The sequence below is a fragment of the Crocuta crocuta genome, unplaced genomic scaffold (genome assembly GCF_008692635.1).
Source record: "Crocuta crocuta isolate KB4526 unplaced genomic scaffold, BGI_CrCroc_1.0 scaffold59-1, whole genome shotgun sequence".
NCBI lineage: Eukaryota > Metazoa > Chordata > Mammalia > Carnivora > Hyaenidae > Crocuta > Crocuta crocuta.
The window spans coordinates 302,347-326,324 of NW_027551579.1; the positions used below are offsets into that span (position 1 = coordinate 302,347).

The following is a 23,978-nucleotide window of genomic DNA, read 5'->3' on the forward strand; positions in this document are numbered from 1 at the left end:
AGAGAGAGAGGGAGAGAGAGAGCGAGCGCACACAGGGTAGGGGCAGAGAGAGAAAGAGAATCCTAAGCAGGCTCTGTGCTGTCAGCACACAACTTGACGTCAGGCTTTATCCTCCAAACCCGGAGATCATGACCTGAGCCAAAACCAAGAGTCAGACACTTAACTGCTTAACCGACTGAACCACCCAGGTGCCCTGCCTTCATTGCTTTCACTTGCCAGAGACCCACAGGTTAAGTGAATTGCCCATCTTCCTCCTCCTTGGTTTATTCCCAGATTGTCTTGGAGCAGATTACTTTTCTATTTTCTATTACTTTCCTTAAAAAGGCACATAGGAGATAAATACTCTTTGTCCAAATACATCTCTACCCTCAAATTTAATTGTTTTATGGATAGTTTAACCAGGTACAGAATTTCAAATGGAAAATTATTTTCCTTCAAAAATTTGAAGGTACTGACCCTTGCTTAGAGTGTTAAAAACCCTACTTTCATTATCTCCTCAACCATAGTCGTAGTTTTTTAATCCAGGTATTTTTAATTCCATAAATAACGTACTGTGGCGAGGCTCCTTTTTCACTAATTTATCAGGTACTGGGCAGGCTCTTTCAATCTAAAGATTCATGTCTGTCAGTTCTGGAGATTTTTCTTCTTTTAGTTACTTGTTTATTTCTCTGTCCATCCTATTCTAGGATGATCCTAGTGATTGATATGTATATGGCAGAGTGGGAGGAGAACACAACACCGTACATACAGCACTCTCTAAGAAAGACAGAATGGCACTGTATACAGTACAGCACTAAGAAATGAGGTACAAAACAACAAATCAATAATATAGTTGTGAGACAGTTCATAAGAAAACCCTAGTTTTCTTATGTTGTTCAGTTTTTCAAAATCCAATTGCTTTTCAAAATCCAGTTACTTATAATTAAGCATGCTGTTTCCATGGCTTCTTGATTCCTAAAGCTGATTCTAGAAGTAATGCTGGTGTTGCTCTCCCCAGTGTGAAAAACAAAGATCTACACACGAGTATACTCAAACAACAATGGTGTGTGCACAGTTACTTGTTCATTTCTTCCCCTCTGATTTCACTATTCACTATCTATTATCACTCATCTTCTAAGATTTCCATCACTGCTTTCTTACATTTTCTCAAAATTTCCCAGCTCCAAACTGTGTTTTATGGAATTTTAATTTCAATGTTTAATTCTATGTGTTTCTTGTTCTTTGTTACCTTATCACTGTATCCTGTTTTTTTGTTTTTAATATTTTTATTTATTTCTAGGAGAGAGAGAGAGAGTGTGAGCAGGGGAGGGTCAGAGAGAGAGAGAGGGAGATACAGACTCTGAAATAGGCTCCAGGCTCTGAGATGGCAGTCAGCACATAGCCCGACGCGGGGCCCGAACCCACAAACCGTGAGATCAAGACCTAAGCGAAAGTCGGACGCTTAACCGACTAAGCCACCCAGGCGCCCCAACTGTATCCTGTTCTTGTTTCACAAATGCTTATGGGTTCTCTGAGATTAATAATAAACAGACACAATTAATATGCTTGTACTATCTCTCTTCTCAAGGGTCACTCCTTCTATCTGTTTTGGTTTCCACATTTGATGTGGGAGCCCTCCTTGACTGTTCACTCTGAGGGATGACCTACTAAAACTGGACTGTGTTGGTAGCATTTATTAATGGATAAGCTTTCCATTAGGTGCTTCCTCAGGGATCCAGTTTACTTGAGGGGATCTCTAGTGTCAAAATGTGGAATATTATTCTCTAGAGATATTCAGTTTCTCTACAGAATTCCAATCATCACCCACCCTCTTGTTCTGTTCCCAGCTCATCTCATGCCAGGGAAGAGATTCCTAGCTGTCTGTGTTCTACATTCATGAGTGGCCTCAATTTTTTCCTTATATATACATGTACATATACATACACACATGCATTCATAGCAATAATCATTTTTTAACTGTAAATAACCTGAAAGGTCTTAAATTTGATCTATGGCCAAATCAAAAATAAAATTCACCACAGAAAAGAGAAAATATGAAGAGAATATGTGGAATGTTACAAATATGCCATTTGTGATGGCCACTGAATTATGTGCAAGAGGAAAAATAATAAAAATAATCTAAATACCTTTTTTTAAAACCAAGAATTAAACAAATTGTGATACAGCTACTCAATAGTATAAATTTGCTGATATGAAAAAATTTGTCATTTATACTATGCCAAGCCCCCCCTCAAAAGGTGGCATTTGTAGTGTTAATGATCCCATTTATAAAAATACCATATTGTGTATCTGTGCATATGTATATATATGTTTGGGGATATGAACTCAATGTGCTAATATGTGACATATTAATATATATTAATAATTTTAAATATACATATGCATGTGGTATGTTAACACAATTTCTGAAATAATATGCCAACAAAAACAGGGACAATAGGAGAGAACAGCAACAGAATGTGTAAGTCAAAAAGCAGATGGTTGAGAGTAAACAGACCCAAGAAAGCCAACCCTTTTCTCAAGCCAGGAGTGAGCAGAGCTGAGAATAAACCCAAATCTCCATAGACTTTTCAATAAAAATTTGCTGAAGAAGTACGTGTGAACATGAAAAGTGGAGGAAGCAGCCTAACATAAGAAACATTAGGCAAGCATTATTCAAAAGGCTGTTAGATCCCTAGGTCCTCACCCCTGCCACAGGCTGCTAGAAGACTACTCTTCTGAAGGCTTATTTTCTGAAGACAGTGAAAACAGGATTTGTGGCCTAGGCAAGGCTAAAAACTACTGAAGGTGCAGGTACAGGTGTGATGCTGAACTCAGTGGGATCAGTGAACTAAAAATGCTAAGAATTTCCTCTCCTTCCTTCCCTTAACCCTCAACTGGATCCTAAACACTAGAGGCCATTTGCTTACCCTCCCAGTCAAGGCTGAAGACTCCTCTCTAGAATGCAACCAGACTAAGACCTAAAGATCTGACAGTAGTCTTCTCCAAAAAATGGCCCACACAGATTACCTTATAGTGAAACTAACTCAGAGTTGACAAGTCCCAACTATGTGCTCAAGATTCCTAATCGGGAGAAGACAGACAAGGAAAAAGTCTTTCACAATAAAGCAGGAAAAAGCAAACTGGAAGTAACTAACCATGCAAAAGAAGAACAAAAAATTTACAATATCCTTTGGAAAGAGCAAAACCAGAAAGGTTATGATCCTATACCCATCTTAAGAGAATGGTATGAGAACATGTAGAAAATAAAGAGCTATTGAAAATTAAAAATATTACAGCTGTCACTAAGCATTAGAGCAGTGTATTAAATAGTTTTTAAAAGAATAAGAAGATGGGGCACCTGGGTGGCTTATTAGTAGGCTGAGCATCCAACTTTGGCTCAGGTCATGATCTCACGGTTTGTGAGTTGAGCCCCACGTCAGGCTCGCTTCTGTCAGCCTGTTAGCACAGAGCCCACTTCAGATCCTCTGTCCCCCTCTCTCTGCCCCTTCCCTACTCGTACTCTCCCCATAAAATAAATAAATATTTTTAAAAAAATAAAAAAATAAATAGAAGGAAAGACAAAATGGAGAAAATTTCTAAGACATCAGAAAACTAAGACATAAAGAATCAATAACCTTACCCCCAAAACGATAAACACATTAAAATATACTATAGAAAGTACAATACTGATATAATAGTAAATAAAAATATCCAACCCCCCCCCAAAAAAAACAAGCGAGAACAGTAAAATGCAGAGGAAGGAATAATCAACAAACTAATTGAAGAAAAGCACCTAAAACAGAAAGGTTCAAGTTTCTAGAATGAAAAGAGCCTAGCAAGTACACAAGACAGTGGATGAAAATATATCCACACAAGGCATAATCACCATGAAAGTTTAGGACATTAGAAACAAAGATTCAAGATTCCAAAGAGAAGGAAAATCCAAGAAAAAACCCCCAAAACAAAAAAAACCCAAGTGATAAAACAACTCACACAGAAAGAATCAGGAATTGTAAGGGCTCTGAACATCACAGAAACAACATCAGAAAGGAGAGCTGAGGGGCACCTGGGTGGTTCAGTTGGTTAAGCATCTAACTCCTGATTTCGGCTCAGATCATGATCTCACAGTTTGTGAGTTCATCAGGCTGTGCACTGACAGTGCAGAGCCTGCTTGCGATTCTCTCTCCCCTTCTCTCTGCCCCTCCCTTGCTCTCTCTCTCTCTCTGAAAATAAGTAAACTTAAAAAAAAAAAAAAAAGACAACTGAACAATGCTAATAAACTACTGAAGGAAAAAACATTCAACTCCGCTAAACCATACACTGAATAAAGATATTCTCAGATGCACACTGTCCCTAAAAATTTGCCCTTCTCCTCATTCATTCTTAAAAAGTTACTAGAGAATATGCTCCACCACAACAAGAGTACCCCAACGAGTAAAAGAGACATGACATGCCAGAACCAAGGAATTCCAAGGGCTACTCTGAAGAGTGATCCCCAGAGCAGGATCTCCCCAGGGAGCTATGTGTGTCCCAGATGCAGAAGGAAACCAGTCCATGCTAACACAGTGTCGTTTCCAAAGAAACAGCAAGGACCACCATCACTAAGATGCTTGCTGCCACCATTCCGTCTGAATGAGTTTAAATAGATTTAGCTTGTTTTAACAATGTGTTGATGAAACTCCAGCTCTCCCCTCTATGTCTTGCAAGGTGTTACCCGGATCGGCGGACTACCATCATTTTACCCAGCAGAAACACTTTGCTCTGACTCCACCTGAAAGCTAGAAGTTTATTTGGTAAATCCTAGAATCAGAGAACACAGAGTAGCTTACTACCCCCCTGCTCCTGTTTGTCCTGACTGTGGTGAGCCCCGATGTTTCCCAGAACCCCCTTCTGACTCTGCCCCACTGAACTCCCTCAGAAATGCTTCTGCAAACTCTCAGAGCTGCTGAATATGAAGTGAGAATATGACCTACAGACTCTGTTCAACATTCTCCAGGAGCCTTCACAGCAAGGCTTGTGCTTGCTACTGTTTTTTAAAAATTAATCTGTTCTTCAGAAATATGTATTTGTTTAATACACACATACAAATTTATTCAAAAGAAAAGTTAAGGAATGGTCACACTAAATTCAGGTTATTAGTTACTTTTGGGACAGAAATGCAAAATTCTTTTAAATAAATACTATTTGTTCACCACTATGGTAGACACATCAATGTTAATATTCATACTATTCTTTAGTTATATTTCATTTGGCCTCAGAGATTAATAGCAATAATGCCATTATGAAAGAGATCATAACAGGTGTAATCAAGATAAATGAAATTTGGTATTCTTAACAAAAACTCAGTATGTTATAGTCTAGTATTACATAACACAAACCATGCGTTGCAACATGAAAGGATGGTACCTGAGGAAAAAAACAAAGTAACAGTACTGTAGGGTGGATAATAAATTGTAACTAAAATTTAATGATGCCTTTAGATCTACTAATCACAGAAGTACCTCCAAACCTCAATCAATGGGTAATTTTATTTCAAGTAATAACAGGCAACAAAATTCTGGCCCAATTAAAGAACAGTAAATTGGCTTTACAGAATTTGATTCATAACAACTAAAAACATAGTTGCACACAACAGAATATTTGTTAAGGTTTACCTTGAAGTCCATTGAGGATAGAAGTAATTTCTATGGATTTAATATGAGCTGTATCAGAGTTTTTGGCATCAGTAAGATCCAGTTTGGATACCATTTCAGGAGATGGATTTGTCTGAAAAGGTGGTTTTGATAAGCGCCGAAGTTTACAGTTTTTAGGAGAGTATTTTTCATCTTTGTCTTTTTCTTTGTCTAATTTATTCTAGGTTAAGAAAATAAGGATCTCATGTTAGCCAAAGTTTATCATGAGGTATTTACTGTAACAATGCTAATACTTATTTTAAATTCAAAGTTGAATTTAAACATATATTAAACAATATGAAAAGAAAGACTATAGAAGCTCCTCTAAACAGCCAGAGGTGGTTTTTTGTTCCAAAAGTATTGCAGGATGAACAAAAAGTTTTTGTCTAATATTTACATTTTAATAGTGGAAGTGAACTAGAGATCCCATAAACAATTCAGACTAACAAACCTCATCCTAATAACTGGTGTTACAAATTCTACAAAATTAAATCACAATAGGCTTAAATATTCACTAAAAAATTTCAACCTGGTAGTTTTAAAAACTTGCAACATTTTCAATATAAAATGTGGGCTGGGAATGACAAAATTCCAAACATATTCATTTAGTTGACAACTGGGAACAATTCTACAAATGATCTGTTATGAAGTTAACTTGGAAACAACATACCTGCTCATTGGTAAATTAAGATTTCTGGAAAAAATGAGATTTTCTCAAATTGTTTACAAATAAGATGAGCAGAAGCTAACTAAAATACTTCCTGGAAGCTGTTTTTTAATTTTGGTTTTAAAATAAATTATAGATGGGGTGCCTGGGTGTCTCAGTCAGTTAAGCGTCCAACTTCAGCTCAGGTCATGATCTCACGGTTCATGGGTTCGAGCCCCGCGTCGGGCTCTGTGCTGACAGCTAGCTCAGAGCCTGGAGTCTGTTTCAGATTTTGTGTCTCCCTCTATCTCTGACCCTCCCCTGCTCATGATGTCTCTCTCTCTCTCTCTCTCTCTCTCTCTCAGAAATAAACAAAAACACTAAAAAAAATTTTTTTAAATAAATTACAGGGAAAAAAATCACATCTAGACAAGCTTCCTAAATGATGTAGAGCGTGATGGAAGAGTAAACAACTCTGAAACCCTTTTATACAGGTCAGACCACAGACTCTCAGTGACTATTTTCACACTTCTCCCCAAGATGGTATATGACAGAAGATGATTCATTACATATTATGGATGTTTTGGGGTAATGGTTCTCCAAGGGTAGTCCCTGGACCAGCACCCTGAGTTGCAGCTACTGAGCTGCTATATCAAAACTTGAGAACCAGACCCAATTTTACAGCGAGAAAAGAGTAATCACTTGGGGGGAAAGCTTGCACTATTTGGGGCCAGTAGCAGGAAAATAACAGCTCTTCACTGTGACTATGAAGACTGAATTTCAGAAGAACCATCAAGCACCTCAATCATTCGAAGTATAAAAAGGCCACTAAAAAGAAAAATATTTTAAAAATTAATAGTCGGCTTTCCAATAAAACAGTTAAAAGATTTAGTTTTAGAATATATAAATCTATCATACAGAAAAGTAACATTAATTTCCATACAAACTCATTAACAGAGTCTCCATGGCCCATCTACCGTGTGGCTCACAGGGTCTTGTGAACACACCCTAAGCTACTGCTAATACAGTCAACTCAAGACGAGGAGAAAAAGAGCGGGTACAAACAGGCTTTCCTCTGCCTTCAGATACCTCCTTTTCTTCCTCCGAATAGTTTACAGCCCTTGCACTAAGCCAGGCTCCCAGCCATGCTGTTTTGTGGCTCCTAGCTGGAGCTGAGGGGGCACAAAGGGACTGAAATAAGTGAAATCTGGCTGGGTGGCCTTACACAATATCAGAACTACAAAAGCCTCAAAGATCATTTAGTACTGTTTCCAAAATACCTTTCCATAAGGTGACAATATTGACTGTACCCAAATCAAGCATTTGGTAAACTCGCTATTTTAAGAGAGTACTTCCGTTTCTATTAACACGGATGCACACACTGAAGGCATCATTTCAGAGGAAAATTAATTAACATCTATCACGCAGAAAAAAAAGTACATTTAGCAAAAAGCACTCACCTTTATTTTCTTCCGATGTTTTATCTTTGGCACGTTTTTATCAGCAGGTCTTACTATTTTATCTGCTTTAATCCACTCATCATATCTAAAATTAAAGGAAATTAATATAAATATGCAAAACATCACAAAACTATGCCATAGTCAAGAAAAATTCATAAAAAGAATCATAACCTTTTAGAACAGGAAAGGACCTTGGAGACCATTTAGTTCAACTTCCTGGTTCAATGAATAAAGCTACCAAGGCCCAGAAAGAGAGATCAAGTGATCTACCCAAGGACATAATGTCAGTACTGGCTGAGACAAGATCAGAAAGACCTCCTGAGGTCTAAACTGGCACTCCTGACTCTCTACACCAAAGAGAAACCAAACTTGTTTGTAAAGAAACCACAATATTTTCTATGTGTTTTTGTTTTGAAGCAGCAAGTAGACTGATTCGTTTTTGGTTTTTTCCTAGACACATCAGGAAGCCAGGGTAATATGCTCTTAATGACATCATGTGGTAGAAGAGCATAATATTGTAACTTACGGACAATGCAAAATCACCTAGAAAAAAAAAAACCTTCTCATAAAACACTAGGAAAGCATTACTCGGCCAAGTTTTTCAGTATTCTGAGATGCTTCTTCCTACACGGACAGGCAGCCAAGAGTTAACAGCTCTGTCCACTCAGTGTTGACACCCTGCGTGAGTTTCACAGGGTGCAACTTACTACTGACTGCAAAACAGCTATTTGTTTAAAACAAAAAAGAATGGCAGTTTACTTTTATAAAAACTCAGGAAGAAGAAACATTAAAAACAACCTCTTTTTATGTTCAAAAGTTACATACGTTTATCATGGAAAATGGAAAACTCACTGACGTTTTTAACTCTAGGACATGAACAACTGAAAATGAGCTTTTAAATTAAATTGTCCTCATTATTCGAGGCACTAAATGAAGTAATAAAGGCCCTGAGTCAGGAAGTAAATGACTTGGGCCATTACCTGACTAATAAATTATACCCCGTTCTAGAGTCGGTCCGGAAAGTATGCCTGGAACCACTCTTGGGCAGATACCCTGGCTGGGCAAACTACTGGCTGTGGTAAAGCTGAGGCTACCATCCCACGCAAGGATTACGTCTGTATCTGCTGGAAGCTGTTGAGGGCCATAATAATTAGAGAGAATAAGGAAGGACAGAGTGAGTTCTAGAAAAGTCTTTACACAATCCCTGCTGGCTAGTTATGTGGCCCTGGCCAAGCCATTCTCAACACCAGACTTCATGTAATCTATATCAAATAAGACTGTATTAAAAAAATAAAACAAAACTGCCTATCACACAGTTTTTGAGAATCAAATATATGATAAGTACTTTGAAAATTTTTTAAACAAATATTATTATTCTACTTAACACACTCCTTTGGGTATTTATACTGGCACAGGAGCACCTACCTAAATATTTGCAGTACTTTCAACCTGCCCAGGAATACTGAAAATTGCATTATGCTTGAGATGAAAGCAATTTAGCTCTCCCAAAATTGGAGTGGAGGTGGAAAATAAACAGAAAATATCTCTGCCCTCAGCAAAGTTGAATGTAAACTCCCAGAAGTTGCTCTGATTTGGATATAGTTATGGAAGTCATTGCTGTGTACTTTGTTTAAAAGAAAACAAGCCTTCTGTCTTCTTATGAAATAAGTAAAGGTAGCTCATGATGGTTCTATGTAACAGCACATGAGCTAAACACAGATAAAGCAGTTTTAGCTTTCTTAAGTGAAGACTGTGTGTTATGCAGTTAGTTGTGCAGTACAGACATTTTTACTGCCAGTAAAAACACTATGCTATTCAACTTGGGTTTTTGACATGAATTATATTTCAAATTAGGGCAAAATAGGAGCTTTCCACTTAGGATCACCACCGTGATATCGTATATTTGTATATGTTACATGGAGCACCAAATACATCAAACAAGAAAAAAAAAAAAAAAACAGTTATTGTTTCCATAGTTAAAATGTTCACTGTGATAGAGGAAGATTTCTTTATGACTCAGAGATAATGGATGTTACTTAAATTCTCTTAGGAACAGGGTAGAAGAAACATATACAAAAACAAAACAACGGCTACCCCCTTGGTACAAGCTGGTGCCCACAGCATAAGCCCCATCAGTTTACAGATGCTATCTGGTAAATCACCTTCTCCTCCACCCAATTACAAAGTAAATGCTGTAAAAGGACTGACTATCAGAAGAACTTAAAGTCATGAGTTTGGATGTGGAAAGATTGTTGGGCCAGGCAGAAAACAAAACAAAAAAATTCTGGAATTAGATGAAATAAACTGCACACACTTCTAAAATATCTGAACCATAGTAATTAAACACTATGGTCTTACTATTTTGGATGACAGTTTTGTTTTAAGAATGAATATTCTGTATGGCTTTAGGAGATGCCTGAGAAAATTCTTTAGACACGCTTCCTACTGAAGTAATTCCATGGTAACTTACAGTCCTGTAAGTATTAGCTAATATCATTTCTCCTTCATTATTTGCCTCTTTGCTGTTCTACTTTCTCAGTACTTTTTGTCTGCTCAGGCATTCCCCTGTTCAGACACTATTCTTGTAGATTTTTTCTTTACTCCACCAGATTTATTCTCTATTTTTATAAAATGTAGTGACACAATATTATTATTGCTATTATAATTAACAGCCTCTAGAACTAGATCATACCTTAAAAATCAATGAATTTATTTCACAGAAAACTCCGACCATGGAAGAAAATGGACTTTGCAAGCAATAGGCTTGCAAGAAAAGCACTTGGTAGAAAGTAGGAGAAAAATGGAAAAGGGACAGCCTCTGAAGATGTTCTGGTCAATACCAGAACAGTGGTTGAGGGCACGCCAGGGCCCATTCAGAAAAAGCACAGAGACGAGTAACAGACCAGCGTTAGGAAAAGCCGCATTAGGGGATTTTGGTTAAGAGACTGCTTTCAAATTCCAAAGCCCATACCAAATGGAAGCTGAGATTGCAGACATAAACGTTAACCCAGGCCAATCCTTCAAAACTTAATGATGCTCTAAATAGCACTTTAGTTGCTTGATTAATCATACAAGGGAAAAAAAATATCAGAGAATAAACTGATCATTGTATTTTAAACATGAGAAATGTTCCTTCCCCCTTTATGTAATCACTCAGAGTGTCATTCAAGTGTCCTGTTTCCTACACAGAGGACTTAAAAGAACAGGAAGGAGAGATACATAAAGTCATGAGGGAGAAAAAAAACTGGTGCCCCCCAAAAAACCCCACAACATTTCCTACAGACACTAACTTATGTAAGAAAGAGGCCAACTTAATTTTTATTTTACTAATGCCAGTTCATTTAAATAAAGGAGGTAATATTAGTGGGTCAAGACACTGATTCCCTATCAAACACCAAGAATAGGAACTTGAATGAAGAGCATTTAGTTCAGAACTACAAGAAGTTGTTGTTTATTCTATGTAAACGATGACTTTTAATCCTGTATATTTAATATATATTTTAAAAAGACTCCACATTTGCTATACGCATAATTAAGAAAGTCACTGAAGAGAGAAAATGAGAAAATTCAGCTCAAATTCAAGTATCTTCAATACCATAATAACTGCAATTACTGGAAGGGTCAAAGAGCAGCAAATTGCAGCTAAGAAACAGAAGACTGTAAAATAGGTCTCAATTTCTCCTTAGGGTATCATATCAAGTAAGACAGCCATTCATCCCTCAAAGTACATTCTTAAAGAATATAAGAATCTTAATAACTAAGTGAAATGTATTCTTTTAATTGAAAAGAATTAAAAGAATTTAATTTTTCTGGTCCTTTTCTCAGACATCCTCAAATACACAAACATGCTGTCCTTCCCTTGGCTACATGGGTCCGGGGCTCTCCAATACTCTTGATTCTGCTTTAAGGTGCACAGAGGGAATCAAGAGCACATATTTTGATGCAGTCTCCCCACTGCATTGGAAGAACACTACTTAACAGATATATAGGCTAACAGATCTTCAGAGAAACCGCTTTTTATCATTAAATACCTAGACTTCTCTTCAAGGTTGGTAGGCCTGTAGCCGTGAGCTATCATGTTTAGTGACAATGTTGTTTGAGAACCGGGAGAGAAACGAGGCTAACCAGTGGGCCTACAAAGTGACTTGAAGCTCTGGATCCAAATAGAGTCCTAGGAGAACATCAAGCAAACCAATGGTCTGCATTATTGATATAAACTGTCCTGCCTTCAATTAGACATTACCTTTAGGAATTAGGATCACAAGATAGTAACTGCCCTTTCTGTGACAAAATGACATATAGTTTGCCATGGCACAAAGAAAAGAGGATTACTGAATTTTTCCACTTAAAAGTAAATATTGAAAAATGAAGAAAAACAAATACTGAAACAAATAATAAAAATACTGAACTTAAAAAATTACTGAATTGGAAAATAAAGTCTGTCAGTAATTAGACCATACTTTTCCAATTATCAATTCACTGTAATTAATGCATGACATCTACACAGGTATCTCATCTGATATTTAACTAGAATATTAAGGAAAATATTTCAAAAACACATGCGTGGCATATCTCAGAAGATATTTCTACTGAGATCATCAAATATTCAACTAATGGAACGAACATGAAAGAAGAGATGCATGAGCAATTCCTTTAAGGTCTGCTCTCTGACCTGTACAAAATGAAGGAGCTGGACCAGATGATCCCAGAAGTAAAAAATTAGATGAAACTCCAGACTGAAAGTACCCAGGGGGCTTACTCATCTGATAAAGACTTCTTAGAAACCTACGATGTGATGGGTTCTGTGCTACGCACCAGGCATTCAAGAATGAGTGCAGTGCAGCTTCTTTCCCCAGGAGCTGACAGCGTAACAGAGAACATGACCCTAAGCGGTAATTACAGAAGTACCAATACAAACCTTCCAAAACAGCCACATAGAGATTTGCATTTTTTTAATTGCTGAATTAAAATATTCATACAGAGCTAGAAGGAACCATTCAGAGACCATAATGTACTTGCTCTCACCAGAGAAATCAGCTTTCTGATTTTTGTTTGGATGTGTTGGCAAATCGTCTAAGAAATCACTTAGCAATAATAAAAATGGAAAAGAATATTAATCAACCAGATATGAGAAACCAAAATGGTTACTGTTGCCCATGTCAATTTCGATTTGGGTTCTTCTTAAACCCAACCAAACCACTTTCAAAGAAATATTATCAGTGTGTATTAACACATCCCAAAAGACATAACCTTAGAGATTAAACTATAAAATAATTACATGCAGAATAAAGTTATTTTAAAAATAATTTCACAAGCAAAACCAAACTGCCGTAATATTTAAAAGCTCACTATTTGAAATATGTACACAGTTATAAAAAAGACAAAACCTAAGAACCAAGCATTAATTTAGGAAAAATTTAAAATCATCTGTATTTTTTTCTCTGTAATGAACAGACTCCTTTAATAACTGCTGAATGATGTGTATTTTATATCTTGCCTATCTATACACAAAACGTTAATCCGTGTCATATAACAAACTCGAGTTTTAAAAATCTCACATCTAAAGTGGAAATTTAGGCAATCTTACAAGGAAAGATTTTCCCTCTGAATGGTTAGAGTAAAAAATTATAGGAAAAAAAGTATGACGCTGTAATAGGAAATGAGACCAAATCATATGAAAAACAGCAATACTTATTAATTATAAACTATAAGCTACTGTATCGATACTGACCTACTTTATGAGTTTTCTATAATAATCTCAATTTACACATATATTTTTAATCTGAGAGAATATCTAAATCAAAATTCATGAAAGGCCCACTGGACACAATTTAATGCTTTCTGTCATGTACTTAAGATAAAACAAAAATAAAAGCATTATATTATTGAAAAAATAAAATTCTAAGCATGCTATTAACATTTCATAGTTCCACATCATGTAACAGTTCTTGTTAAATCCACATCAAAGACACAGGAATGGTGTTCACCATGAAAAAGAACATAATGACAATAACTTGAATATTATAGCATAATCATATTAATATTTGACACAAACAGCCCAAGTGCATGGTGTAAGTAACTATATTGATTGGTTTTCCCAAAAAGTTTAAGTCTTTAAAGTGAAAAAAGGTATAGGTCTTTAGGCAGATGTAGTATGTAATGTTAAGAACACATCACAGGTTTATCAGGCTTATGGAGATCACAACACATGGTTAACAATTGCGGCACTCACTGTATTTTGTGACACAGATACTGACTTTTAAAAGTACCTTAAAAATTTACTTTTTTAACATGTGATATATTTAGAGGATTAGGAGTTATGCACAGTTAGGAAACTATACTGATGTACCTACCAATCTACAAAACCACCAAATGTACAGGTCCACATTTACATTTCACCTTAAACATGCCTGCCAATCTACAAAAACTACTGAATGGAACAGGTCCAACTCAGTAAACACTCTAAGTTGAATACACAAAGAAAGAAAGCCCTTATGAGTGCAAAACAGCCAAGCTACTAATCTTTTTTCATGAAGGAAATATTTATTTTCACTTGCACTCAGAAACTAGAGTCAACTCAAAAGTCTTATTTTAAAGTAAAAATATTTTTATGTTCATTTTATTCACTGCTTTTAAACTTTATTTTCATTTTCTCTACATGTACGACTGATGATACAAAGCATTTGCATACTGCACAAGAATTTTTCACATGAGTGGTAACACAGCCCTTTGACTGCCATGGTACTTTTTAGTTTTAATATGCTTTACAGCATAAACATAAGTGAATAGGCTGGGGGGACTGTGACAGAGGGTTAGGGAAGTGAGAGTTTGGAAAAGATGACGAGGGAATGGGACACAGGAGGAAGAACATGTGAAGGGACCTGGAAGGCCTGGACCGCATGGAGCCTGGTTGGGATTCTCTCTCTGTCTCTCTGCCCCTCCCCTACAGGCATGTGCAATCTCTCACTCTCTCAAAATAAATAAACTTAAAAAAAAAAAAAAAAAAAGATGGAGCAATGTTCCCTCCCGGGTTCTAAAACAAGTTTGCTGATATTCACTTGGAAACCCCTGTCAAATGCTCCTCATTTATAATTCTTTAATTTGCACACTATAGCAGTAAACTTTCAGGAGTGTTTTGCTTTCCTGTCATTACCAGAATAATTGTTTTAAAGCCCAGGAATAGAACAACTCTGTACTCTCTTATCACCATTCCTAAGTCCGATGGCATACCCAATCAAAGTATGGCAGGGATCAGATGACGTGGAAGTAAAAGAAGAAAAAAAAAAAAAGGATGTAAAACACTCTGAAGATGGAAGGAAGAGGAATATGAGAGAAATTAATTTGAAGTGACATAAAAATTCTTATAAATTCTTATAAAGGAACAAAAGGAGACAGAGTAGAAGGAGAGTTACAGATCAGGAGTATTTCCCATCACATTCATTTTAGTCTCACTCTCAACCCCATTTTGGCTGCTAATTAGGAGATGGGCTCTTCATATGACAAAAAGAAATCATAAAAACTATCATACATACTTTTATAAAAATTAAAATGGATCAAAAATTAAAGTATTAGAACTAAAAGTATAGGGGCACCTGAGTGGCTCATTCAGTTAAGCATCTGACTTCAGCTCAGGTTGTTATCTCGCGGTTGATGGGTTCAAGTCCCACATGGGTCCCCCTCTGCTGTCGGCACAGCCTGCTTCCGATCTTGTCCCCCTCTCTCCCTGCCCCTCCACCACTCATGCTCTCTCTCTCTCAAAACTAAACAAACATTTAAAAAAAAAGAACTAAAAGTATAAAATTCTTAGACGAAAACATGAAAATTTTCACAGCACTGCATTTGGTGATGTATTCTAGGATACACCATCGAAAGCATGGGCAACAAAGAAAATAATGGATGAATTTGGACTTTATCAAAATTTAAAACTTTTGTACATCAAAAGACAGTATCAAGAGAGTGAAAAGATAATTCTGTGGGTTCACAGGATGGGAGAAAATATCTGCAAGCCATGCATCTGAGAAAGGATTAATGTATAGAACATATGAAGAATGCCTACAACTCAACAACAAAAACACTTCAGAAAGGAGCAAAGGGCTTCAAGAGACATTTCCCCAAAGACACACAAATACCCAATAAGTACGTGTTACTAGTCATTATAAACATGCAGATCAAAACCAAATAGGATACTAAGTTAGCTATAATAACCATTCTTTAGAAACAGAAAATAACAAATGTTGGTGATGATTTGGAGAAACCAGAACCCTAATGCAATTCTGGTACGAATGTAAAATGGTACAGCCCTTGTGGGAGACAGCGCGACAGTTCCTCATGTAAATGAAGTTCCCATACATGAGAGAGTGAGGGAGCCAGGCCACATCTGTCCCAATCCCCCAAGTGTGTCTAAATTCTATAGGTATAGACTAGTCCCTTTGATCTGGATTTTAACTCCTGCTGTACTGCTGTTTTGTTGTCAGGAGGTCCAATTTAGTTCAATATTTGTCTGCTACTTACAGGCATCTACTTTTCTAGAAGTGGTAAGGAATATTAATGGAATGAATATGAAATTGGGATTGTTTTTCATGTTTTAAAATTAAAAGCACTTTTGTAATGGGAAGTAATGTGGTCCTGATGCACAAAGCGTAAACAATGAAAAAAAATTTTTTTTCACCCACAGTCCTAGGTGGAAGCTATATTCCAGAAGGTCAAAACCCTCTGGTTCCAAGAAATAATTCAGAAAAATTCAGTATCAGAAAAGGGATTGAAATTAGGACTGGAAAAATAGGAATATAATGTAAACAAGTTAAAATGGTTATCCGAGGATAAAAGAAGGGCACATTCATAAGCAAGAAAACACACAAAGACAAGAAGAGCCAAAAGATGAGTGAGGAACGGCAGAAAAGGAAAAGAAGAAAAACTAGCAGTAGGACACGAGCGAACGGTGTCACAGAAGCAGCAATCAGTAGGGGCAAATACCGCTGATGAGGCAAGTAACAAGAGGTCAAGAAATAAGGATGGAATTCAGTTAAGATGAGGGCCAGTGGTGACAGTTTTGGAGGTGTGACACGGGGCAAAAGGCTTACTGGAGTGGGTTTACACCAAACAACAGGAGAGAAGCCAGCTGGCAAGTGTAAACTCAAACAGTCTTGCTGGATGGAAATAAAGCGGAGAAATGGCACAGCAGGAAAAGCAGGGGGAAGGTCACGTGAGTTTGGAGACGGGGGAAACGACTGTAGGTCCAGACATCAGTGAGTTAGAACAGAGTGAGAAACTGATGAGGGAGAGAGAGAGGGAGAGAAGAACAGGAGAATTTCTGGGCCCCTGTCTCTGATTTAGGTAAGAAGGCCAGCAATCAGAAGACGGGCTTTAGAGAGCAGTGTGCCCGTCCTCTGACGACTAACCCAGACGAGGCGCAGAGCGCGGCAGGGGCTGCAGGTAAGAGGGTGGATGCAGAAGTCTGCAGCAATTCTCTCTCATTTCAACTTTTCAGTGAGGTTATGAAGCAGGGCTGGGGAAGAGATCCTGGGCATCCGAGGAGATAAGAAACAGTATAAAATAATCTTCGGAGAACGTGAGAGAGAGGACGGAAGAGGGACATATTGTGGTCACTTGAGGGTCACAGCCATGAATTTAAACCAAGTGGTTTTGCCTTCTCCAGCCAGGGTGAGCTGCACGGTGCAGGCCGGGAGCACGAGGGGGAGATCCAGTTCTATCAAGCGAGGATTACAAAGCAACACACGAGCCACGGAGGAGCACTGGCGGTCAAGAGAGACTATAAGGGGTGACTGAAGGTAAGCAACCCAAGCGCAGGGCTGAGGGCCTTAGGAGGAAGGGGTGAGTGGAGTGGATGGGTTTTAAATCCTGGTGGGGTAGTTCCCTTGCCTGGACAATCAACACCTTAACGGGAACCATTTCTTTGTATCTCAGTCCAAGCACAGTACTTTGCACAGGATACTGAACTCATAGACGCCAAATAAAGGAATAAATTGTTTGTTAAAAAGCAGCTGAATGTTAGCACAAATTGGGTTTGAATCCATCTGTGAGAGCTTTTTAGTAGTTTTCCTCCAATCCCCTTCTCTTCAAAGGAGGAGCCAATTTGCTTCGAGAGACAAATATTTTTTTAATTTTTTTATGCTTTTATTTTTGAGAGAGAGAGAGAGAGAGAGTGCGAGCAGGGGGGGGCAGAGAGAGAGGGAGACACAGAATCAGAAGCAGGCTCCAGGCTCTGAGCTGTCAGCACAGAGCCCGACGCGGGGCTCAAACTCTTGGAAGGTGAGATCATGACCTGAGCTGAAGTCAGACGCTTAAACAACTGGGCCACTCAGGAGCCCAAGAGACAAAATATTTTTTAAATGAAACACATTTTTATTTCCAGTAATATATTTAAATATAATATATCTTATCTTCGGGTTTCTATAACGTAGAAAATGGAGAACTAATTTGCTAATTAGGAGCTTTACAGCTGAAATTTTAGTGCTGCTTTTCCCTTTCTCTTTTACTTGGGGGTGTCCTTTTAATGTAGTTGATGAGGCTCAATATAAAAAAAAATTTCTCTAACCAAATTCCCAACCCCTTTATTATTGAAAGCCAAACTGGAAATGGAGAAAAAACAAATCAGCTTCAATACATAATAATATATTGATGTATTTTAAATCCCAAGCCAAGTCGTCCAGAAAGCTGTTAACACCCTTGGCTGTGTAAATGAACAAAGATAAGCCCAACACACACAACAGAGATTATAGCAGCTGAATTTCAAAGTGCAACTTTATTTTCAAAAATCAATCTGACGTTTATGGCATGACTTAGAAACTTGAGAATGAAAGGGATCGATTAGCTAATGATACTAAAAACTTCTATAAAATACTAACATCACTAAGAGAAAACAGAAAGCCTACTATGAAAAATTACTGAAGGGTGACTATAATTTTTAAAAATGTATAAAGTCTTTTAAAAGACTAAAAGAGAACATAGAACAATATTACTAGTTGTCTTTCTACTTTTATAGATTTCTCCAGTTTTCTAGATTGGATGGTATTTTTAGAAGAGTCAAAAACAATTCATAAAGAAGCGCTGACTTCCTCCAAGCACATGGCAACCTAGTGAAGTCTACTGTGTTAGACAATATTTTTATATTGTCACACATCGGACAAATTCTGTAGCAGTATTATGCCATTTATAAGCCATTATGTGGTTTAAGATCCAGAGTTCTAGCTATTTCCAGTAAATCTGATGTAAGCCTGTAAAAATGTGTCATTTCTTTTCGTTGTGGTACTAAAGAATAAATTGGCCCAAACACTATCCTTTTGTGTAACAAAAAATTAACACTTTTCAATTGTGAAAGAAGGGTACAAGTGAAAATTATGCTATTATAAAGGTTTACACAGCATTTTAGAAAAAAGGAAAAATGCAGAAATTACCAGAAAAATAGTATTTTTTAAACTAAGATACTCTTATTTTCCTTAAGAAAAATTTGTTTACTGGAAAGTGACCTTTCAGAGCAAACAAAACTCACATAAACAGCTCCATATAAAGTTTCCTAAATGGCTACAGTAATGAATGACTGCCACTGAAGATAAAACTATTTTCATAAACCTTCATGCATAAATCTTCATGTCTAATTTCATATCTCATAAGTGTAAATTCAAAGATCAAGCTGAAGATCCCCGAAATAACAGGAGCATAGTTGGAGAACCGATGAGGATTTGTTGTAGTCCTCATTAGATTAGCTTCAGACATGCAGGAGCAGCAAAATCATAATTATTGCTTATTCATCAATAAGAGATTCTGCTTATTACTGCAGAAGAGAAATAGGAATGCTATTAAACTGACTGTAAGAAAATTAACTGCTAATCTACGGAAGAACAGCTTTCTCTATGCTGCTGGAGTATGACGAGATCCACTCTACAGGTCTTCATCAAGTTGGTTAGTTTTCTTCTTTTGAAAGTTCAGACCACACAAACACTTGAGGTGTGGAGGAGCAGACGGCATCCTTCTCATTGACATAAGCTTGTCTTGTTGATCTAGGTCTCATTTTCTTTTCTATATTATTAAAAACTTGAAGGTCTCAATTTAAAGTCTTCCCTTACCATCCCCAACCCCCACCAATTTCAAAGCTAAATTACTGACATTCTGTTTCTGGCCTCTAAAATCCAAGTGTTCCTATGGAAAGAGGACTCTTTCCTTCACTCAGTCTTTTCTTAAACAAACAGAAAGCTGTGTCCTACTTGCAGAATAATTGTATGAATGTCTCAATTCTCACACTTAACTAAGCCTCTTCTCTGTTTAATCAAACTATAGAAAATAATCAAGCCCTGATATGATGCAAGTTTTATCTATCACAAAATATAAAGCATTTAATAAAGGCCACTAGAAAAACTGCCTCATTATATACACTAGCAAAATAATTAAGGACAGAAGAACTGAAAGAGGAGGGGAGGTAAAAGATGATGTGGCTCTTATCTCTCTTGTGAGCATTACTCAGTAATTATTAATTTTTCCTGATTCAATTTTTCCTTCCTAATTTTAAACTAACATATTCAACATGTACATTCTAGGCATAAATGGAACTACCTCGACATTTATATTAATAAGATCATTTAGTAAGATCAAAATGATTAAATGTCAAAAACTGGGCAAAATATTCTTACAGCAGCTGTATTTGAGATCTCCAGTATCTTCCTTTGAACATGATCTATTAATGATCACCAGTCCTTCAGGTGAGGAAAATCATGCACCACAGAGAGAGCATAAGAGCCAATAGACAAAAGGATAAACTACACGTGGTGTTAAAACTGATTATCTGGAAAAGCTTGTTACGGGACAACACTGATTAATAGTATTCTTAAAATTCCAAACTTGCTGGTTAGAAATAACGAAGAATGAGTCCCAAACAAAACTTCTCAACATTTCCTTATGACTTAAATTATTATTTTCTTCCAAGCTTCAGAATGGATCAGATTTACACTTTTCTCTAAGAAAGGTAATCAGATTAGACAGGCTTCTAGAGCTTTCTACTGCCACAATAGGACAACACAAAATGTACTTTTTAGAAACAGAGGCTATTATAGTTTTTTAAGAAACAGAATTCAATATGATGTTTTCTTAACAACTTTCCAAATCACAGAATACAACTTAAATAAAAAGCATGGCAACTATATTCCTCCTTGAAGATACTTTGCACACCATGAAACCACCATTTAAAACTTCTATGGTGAATTCTTCAAGGGCAACAACCCTATCATAAGTTGTATTTCAAATACAGTATCAAATATTCCAAAATGAATTTAGTTTTTCTTAGAAGATGATCTAAATGATCAGATCCTAAAACAGACTTGCCAATTTTGGACAAAATTCAAACACAAAATTTCTCTGGATGAACCAAAGAAAACTTGTATAAGAAAAGAAGTGAAGTCACTGAACATCAAACCTTAGTCTTGGCTTTCATCCCTTGGGTTAGCAATGGTCAGAAAGCGCACCCTAGTTTAGTCAAGCACACTTGCTTATTACGTTTCCATCATATCGTCTCAAATATACAAATACATTTCTGAGGCTTCTGAACAAGACTATAATGTAAGAGCTGTTAATGAAGAGATAAAGTCCCTCTTAAAATGGCTAAGGCTTCTTAAGAAATCATGACTTTAAAATCCCTGCCTCCTGAAGGAAAGACACGTGACGACTTAAGATTACAAAGAAGAGGTTATTGTGGCAATGTGGCTGAAAATGTGAGACAGAAAGAAGCCTGGTAATTAACTCATAGACATCAAGAAGCTCAAAACTCTTTTAACTTTAAAAAAGATTTTTCTACTTAAATAAGTTAAAAAAATATATATTTTTCTACCAATTTCACCAATAATGTTGCCCCTATTAATCTACATGTGTAACATTAAAGTCAACTGTATAGGTATCAGTTCTCTAGACCCTAAGGATATCTTCTAAGTATTCAAAACAGTAAGTAGGAAGTCACTAAGCGAGGTATTTACATGTTGAAATCTACAAACTTTGTATATGGTACTACGACCTCAATCAGAGTACTGATAAGTCTATAATTCGTCAATTAGATTTTAAAATAGAAAATTATTTTAGAAGTGTTTTTAGGTAGTAATCACTAGCTAAAACTCAAGTTACCTCACATTCCATCCGCAGTAATGCACCAAGTAAAGGACCTCTCCACCTTCGACATCAGAATCTTTAATACTAGCTTCATACATTTTTTGATTTTTCCCTCGTCCATACCGCACTTGGACTTTCATGCCTGGTGGATAGCATTCAAACTCCTCGTCCTCATCGTTGTCATCATCCTCTTCATCCTCTTCCTCCTCCTCCTCCTCCTCTTCTGCTTCTTCATCATCTTCATCTTCCTCTTTATTCGTTTCATCTCTTGAAAGGTTTAAAAAATTGCAGTTAATAAAAGATACTTCATAAGCTTTTCAGTTCCAAACCACATAAATTGATAAAAATCGTGGCTGTGACTGCTCCGGGAATGGCAGGTTCCATGTGCATGAAATTCTGAGTTGCAATGTAACATAAAAAACTAAAACTGTATTAAGAGGACCATGGTTATAGAGAAATACATTTAGAGGAAATGAAGATTGAAAAATGCAGAAAAAAGAAAATTTCCAACAGCCAGAAGAAGAGAAGTTGTATAAGAAACTATTAAGGTCGACCTTAACAACTTTTTCATGTTTTATTACGAAAGTGTTTTACACAGAAATGTTGACAAAAACAAAAATCATTTATACCTCATAGCCATTTCCAGACTAAAAAGTACTTTTTATTCAAATATTTCCAGCCCTGGGGTGTTTAAAGCAAAAACTTTCACTAGCCAACAGCTAGTCTTATGGAGTTCAAAAGGTGTTCCAATCAGAATTTCAAATGTTATCTTAACTGAAATATGATTTTACCTTTCACGGGAAAATCTGACTAACTTCACATCAATATCTCATCATTTTTTCTTTCTATTCTGCTAAACTCTGCTACAACGTCTGCTTTCTTTACTATGTATTTACTTAAAGTCTTTTTACAAATTCTCTCAACTTTGAAGTTCCAATGAAATAAGTATACGAGAGGCCAAGTCCAAGTAATACGAAACTAAAAGTCAAATCATTCTAGAAGCAGCAATGCAACCACTTCAATCTTCTCAATGTCGTGCACTTTTTAAAACTGAGCATTCATATTCATTTTATATTAACCACAAATCTGTATTAAACAAGTTGGGAGAAAATCTTCCAAACAGTAGATTTATTTTTTAAAAGACTTCAATATGAAATTCAACTTTACTTAGTCCCAAGTCTTTATCTGCTGTGCAGGATAAAAACTATATTTATTACAACAGTTTTCTCTCAAAAAGAATCCATCACTTTAGAGCTGACAAATGAATAAAGATCATAAAATAGAAACCACATGACAAGTAATTAAGCTTTAAAAGTTAATGAATGTAATGTTTATATAAAAAGGCCTTCTTCACTGATAATATTTTATAATATTATATGCAACCTTTTTAGCAATAACATATTTTATCATTCCTAATTATGCAATTATGTAAGCAACAGAAACAATCTATAGTAATACAAGCAACATTAAAATGGTTTTTTACTCTCCTACCTCTTTCCTTCTATATAGGAAGGAGGGATGAAGGGAAGCCTAATAGTCTTGTGAAATTAAGTGTAAGTTTACAAAAGTAACAAATGCATCAGTTTTCTCTGAAATACATCACAAAGTCCACAGAATCTCAAGAATTATTTTTATTTTTAAAGACTCCTTTATATTCAAATGAATGGGTACTTAAAAATTAAGACCTAAATAAAACCAGCTATAAACTGAGATAAAAATCTAGAACTCTATTATTAAAAATACTGAACATGTGTCTAATGAAGAAATGATAATTAGTAAGGCTAAAATATCTAGGAAATTGCCAGAGAGGGTATTATGGATGATAAACTATTATTAACAACCTTAAATAAGTGTTTATATATATTTAAAAAATTAAAACACTTAAGACATCTTTTGGAAAGACTATTCCTTGTTTAACTCATAAGCTTGTATTTCTGTGTATCAGGGAGAAAAGGAGGTCTATTCCAGTGGCCACAACAAAAGAAGAAATCTATTATGCACCAAAGATATTTATTATGTACCTTAGAATGACCATATCAGAGAAAAGAGAAATACAGAATAAAAAGTCTAAGATTTTTTAAATGAAAACAACTTCTAACTTGTGTCTTACAC

General features: G+C 36.3%; 1 protein-coding gene across 5 annotated transcripts in view; it reads right to left on the reverse strand.

Moving 5' to 3' along the window:
• The window catches only part of ARID4B (AT-rich interaction domain 4B), a 142,354-nt gene that overhangs the window by 17,380 nt on the left and 100,996 nt on the right, over nt 1–23,978 (reverse strand). For 3 of the 5 annotated variants that reach the window (XR_013332009.1, XM_077751722.1, XM_077751721.1), the window contains exons 17-19: nt 21,882–22,133; nt 7,761–7,845; nt 5,637–5,835 (exon numbers count right to left, since the gene is read on the reverse strand). Coding sequence is in view for 4 of the 5 variants with exons in the window: in XM_077751722.1 (XP_077607848.1) it covers nt 5,637–5,835; nt 7,761–7,845; nt 21,882–22,133 (536 nt within the window). In the remaining variant the exon portion in view is untranslated. The remainder of the gene's footprint in view (nt 1–5,636; nt 5,836–7,760; nt 7,846–21,881; nt 22,134–23,978) is intronic. The other 2 variants (XM_077751723.1, XM_077751724.1) reach the window with 2 other exon arrangements.